Source organism: Euprymna scolopes, chromosome 46 (assembly GCF_053919585.1).
Source record: "Euprymna scolopes isolate OS-2025 chromosome 46, ASM5391958v1, whole genome shotgun sequence".
In the NCBI taxonomy this organism is placed as follows: Eukaryota; Metazoa; Mollusca; class Cephalopoda; order Sepiida; family Sepiolidae; genus Euprymna; species Euprymna scolopes.
This window is the reverse complement of record NC_136527.1, coordinates 165,911,455-165,916,487: the sequence shown is the minus strand read 5'-3', so window position 1 is coordinate 165,916,487 and position 5,033 is coordinate 165,911,455. Positions and strand designations below refer to the sequence as shown.

Below are 5,033 nucleotides of genomic sequence, written 5' to 3'. Positions count from 1 at the left end.
TTCTAAAATGACTACCTTTCCCACTACCTCAATGTTATTTGAAAAAAGAAAGATTATTAGAGATAAAATCTTAACTGTATTTGAGTTTTTAGACTCATTAGATGAAATAAATGAAGTAGGTTATACGTTATACGTTATATAAAAAGCAGATAGATGATTACATTGCTTCAGTGGATTTATTAGACGAGCAAATTATTAATGCCTATTTAATTGAGGGAACAGAAGATGAGGAGATTAAGGCATTTAATAGGGATTGCGCTCTCCATCGAGTGAAGGTTTTGGAAAAATTGTCTAGACTCAAGCCTTCGGTAGAAGTAAGGGATAGTGCAAATCACAAAGTCTCTCTTATTAAGGAAAAACGTCTGGGGATGACGCCCAAAATTGAATGTCCCAAGTTTAGTGAAAAGGATTTAGAAAACGATATATTAGCCTTCCTTAATTTTCAGCGGGAATTCGAAAATAGCGTAGTGGACTTAGAAAATGACGCCCTGAGGTTAGTTGTGTTGAAAAACCATTTGTCTGGCTACGCCTTTCAACTGGTGCGGCACCTCTCTATATCTGAGGAAAACTATCGCGTAGCCACCGACATTCTTGCGTCGGAATTTCTAGATAAGGACAACATTGTGGATTCTGTTTTTTCCCATACATTGGGTATAGAGAAGTTAAGCAGCAACTTAGTAGCAAAGAAGTTCTTGAATTCTGTTAAGGCTTAGGTTCACGAATTAAATAGTTCCTTCAGTTTAAATTTCTTGGAGATGAACTCTCCCGGAAACAAGTTGTTAAGTCATATTGTTTTTAGTAAGCTGCCCGCTCTTTTTAGGTCTGAGTTGATACATAAAATAGGAAATAATTACCCTACCCTTGAAGACATGCTAGACCACAGTTCGGAAATATTTCGAACGATTGAGTTTTGTAAAAATAAGGAAACATATCCTCGGAAGGTGGCTAGTATACCTTAGAAAACATTTTCCCCTAGGTTCATGGGCTCTCCAGATGCTAAAAAACCTTCCACACTGGAAAATTTTCATATCCAGTCTATTAAGATTGGATTTAAGTGTAATTTTTGTAGAACCAATAACCATAACGGTAATTCCTGCAAGTTTTTTCCTTCTTATGCTGCCCGGTTGAGGAGGTGTAAGGAGATTGGCTTATGTAGCAAGTGCTCGAGTCCTTCTCATGCAGAAGAGTCATGTATTTGCAAGGGTAAGGAGTATGGAATGTGCTGGCTATGTAATAAGAAGGGTCACTGTAGAGTGCTGTGTCCTTCTGTTGGGGGTGAATCTACTGCTTCTAATGCTTGTTGGCACTTTAATAGCTCTTCGTTACTGCCTGTTGTTGAGGTTGCCGTCGACAATGGATCTGGTGAAAGTGTATCTTTCAACTGCCTTATCGACACTGGTAGTGAGCGATCCTATTTGTCTGGAAAAATGTTGGATGCCTTTTCTGATATTAATACTCCCATGAGAGATCGTACGTTTCTGATTAAGACTTTTTTGGGAAAAGAAGTTAAAAACTTGAAGGAAGTTAATCTTCAAGTGAGGTTTCCAAATTCATGCCATTCTGTGTTGTTCTTGGTGGATGATGATATGGACCTTTCGTTTCGTGTTCACGGATTTAATTCTGTGGTAGAAGACCTTAAGAAACATCAGGTCAAATTGGCTGCTAATTTCTCGGAGTTGAGAGATGACACTTTGCCGGTATATGGCTTACTGGGTGTGGACGTGCTTAGGTTTTTGGGACCTATGAATTTAAAGGAGTTTAGAGAGGGCCTTGTGTGGGAATTTCCCAAAGGAATGGTTTTGTTTGGTGATCTGGCGGATTGTGGGTCTCCTCCTCCCAAAGACCTGGAAAAGGGGTTGGAATTGAATTATGCTCAAGTCGTCAAGGAACACTCTGTGTGCGACCTCACTCATGTATATTTTGCGTTGAACCCCAAGTCTGTGTATACTGATCCGTTCAGTTGTTTTGAGGAGTCTTCTGTTGAGAGGACTGTGGAAAAAATGTTTAGTTTGGAAACCATAGGTATTGTTGAGGAGGAATTCAGTGATTGCGATAAGAATATGATTGAGTCCTTTCGCTCCTCCATTCGCTTCATAGATAACTCTTACTATGTCAGTTTGCCTTGGAATGAAGAAAAATTAAAATCGGTGCCTGCTAATCATCAGGTGTCTTTGTCAGTTTTGAATCGCGTATCGAAGAAGCTGACGGAACAGGGGTTGTACGAGGATTATTGTCAGGGCTTCTTAGATCAAGAAAAGGAAGGAATAATTGAAAGGATTGTGGTTACTCCTTCCGATTTTAACAAATATGTATGGATTCCTCATCGACCGGTGATAAAACAGGATTTACAGTGCACGACCAAGATTAGACCGGTCTTCAATTGTTCTTTGAGATCCGGTGGGAAACCTTCTTTAAATGACTGCGCTTATTCTGGTGTCAATATGTGCACTGACATGCTGGATTTGCTTTTGCGGTTTCGGATGAACCAGTATGTTCTACTGGCCGATATTCGGAAGGCCTTTTTAATGATTTGTTTGAATGACGAATGTGACAAAAATAGATTCTGCTTCTTTTTAAGATTGGGTGATGAGTTGATCTGCTTTAGATACAGCACTCTTATATTTGGCTTTGTATCCAGCCCTTTCATACTGAGATACATGGTTCGATATCATGTGGAGAAATACCCTCCTGGTCCTTGCAGGGAGATGCTTTTGGGCCACTTCTATGTGGACAATCTGGTGAAAACTCATAATTCTGCTGAAGTTCTGATGCAGCTGTACTTGGAAGCTGTTTCTGTCATGGGGGAAGGTGGATTTTCCTTGAGGAATTGCTGTAGCAACAATGAAGTGCTTGCTAAGCGAATGTTGCAGGATAACAGTCTCTCCTCCCACGGTTCTGACACTGAGAAGGTATTGGGCTATTTGTATAACCCCTCCTCTGACAAAATGCGAGCAAGTTCTTGCATTGAAGGAAGATCAGTATCCTCTAAGAGGGATATTTTGTCTGTAAATTCCTCTGTATTTGACCCCCTTGGCTTAATGCTTCCTGTTACTATTAAAGGTAGGATCCTTCTTAGTAAATTGTGGAAGTTGAAAGTATCCTGGGACCAGCCGGTCCCACCCGACATTATGGTTGACTGGGAGAAGTTGTATAAGGATCTGGTACGTATTGGGGAGCTTGAATTCGACCGTTACTCCGTGGCTTCCGATTCTTCAGCCACGTTGATAGTGTTTTGTGATGCCTCGAACCTGGCCTATGGAATCGCGGTATATTTACATCAGCATGGAGAAGCCAGACTGATATTCGCTAAAACCAGGGTTGTTCCCTCTGTTAAGAGAACCTTACCCACCTTGGAGCTGTTAGCGGTATATTTATGCATGAAGCACATTTCTGTTCTGGTGAAAATACTCCCTTTGGAAGTGCTCAGTTCTGTGATTATCGCTGTAGATGCACAGGTAGTACTGTCCTGGGTTTTATCTGACAATGTCCATACGAAATGTCAATTCACTCGTAACCGGTTAAAGGATGTAAAAGCGATGGTAAAAAAATCTTAGTGATAAAGGTTTGACAGTGAAGTTTAAGTATGTGAAGACTAATGACAATCCTGCTGACTTTGTCACGAGGGGTATGTCCCTGAACAAATTTAAAATGATTTTTACTCGTTGGTTATTCGGGCCTGAATGGTTGAGAGGAGATAACTTGATCTGGCCTAGTTATGACCTGAATTGTCTTAATCCGGCTAGCCAGATGTTGATCAGTACAGTTACTGGTTGTGAACCTGTCTTTCAGGGCAGTTATATAATTGAAGTAGAGAGATTTTCTTCGCTGAAGAAGCTCATTGGAGTTTTGATTGCTGTATTCCGATTTATATAAAAAATGAGAGGTATTGTTCTCGACTCTAGTATTAAGGCGAGATTGTACTTGCTCAGAATGACACAAGGACTGTTCCTTTCTAAGGAAAAGGATTATTTGTCTGATGGCGGTGAAGCCCCCTCCTTTGGTTTCTAAATTTAATTTATTTTTGGATGATGAAGGATTGATTCGCTCAGGAGGTAGAATTGGTAAATCTACTTATTTTTCTGATGCAGTCCTTCATCCTATTCTGCTTCCCAAGTCTTGTCATGTTACAAGTTTGATAATCATGGATTGTCATTTGAAGTGTAAGCATCTGGGAATTGCTGCTACGCTTAGCAAATTCAGAATGTTGGGATTTTGGATACCCAAGGCTAGACAAGCTATTAAAACGGTGATATCTTGTTGTGTCGTTTGCAAAAAATATAACACTCTTTCCTTTAGATATCCCAAGGTTACAAATTTGCCTAAGCATCGGGTTAATTTAGTTAAGCCGTTCTTGCACACCGGGATCGATTTTACTGGCCATTTGTGGGTGCATGAAGGTGATGAAACTAAAAAGATGTACATTTTAATCTTCACCTGTTTTAGTGTGCGAGCTATACACTTGGAACTGTTGCCTGATATGACCACTCAGTCTGTGGTTTTGACATTTGTGAGATTTTTCAATTTTTATGGGGTCCCTTCTCACATTTATTCGGATAATGCAAAGTCCTTTGTGGCGGGTTGTGACCTTGTTAAACAGGTTTATTTGTCTAACGATGGAGAGGGCAATTCTCTGAGCTCGGGGACTAGTCAGGACAGGGAAAACTTTCAGTCTAGGCCTGTAAGGTCTGTTAAATCTTTAAATGAAAGAAATCCAGAATACGTTTGGTATTAGATTGTTGTTTGAGGATTTTTTCTTTTTGTCTTTTTTCTTTTTAGGGAGAGTGTGGAAATTATCTTCCACCATCTTTCTTTCCTTTTTCTTTCCTTCTTTTTGCTGCTGTTCTTCCTTCCTTTCTTCTTAACCCCTTTCCTACCCCCTTCCCTAGCTTCCCCCTTTTTTTATGTCACCTGACTCCCTTATGCCCGTTGATTGGATGCAACGTTTTCGCGCTAAATTGAGGCACGTGTGTGATATTTTGAGTTAAAATAGTCAGTTGTGAACAAGGCTTCGAGGGGACCAGAACGGTCGAACA

The 5,033-nt window shown here is 40.2% G+C and overlaps 1 protein-coding gene across 1 annotated transcript; it reads left to right on the top strand.

Annotated features, from left to right (window-relative positions):
• The first annotated feature begins 1,217 nt into the window (after positions 1–1,217).
• Positions 1,218–3,554, top strand: LOC145270261 (uncharacterized). The gene has a single exon (XM_080125905.1). The coding sequence runs from the start codon at positions 1,218–1,220 to the stop codon at positions 3,552–3,554; it is 2,337 nt and encodes a 778-aa protein (XP_079982031.1).
• The last annotated feature ends 1,479 nt before the right edge of the window (positions 3,555–5,033 follow it).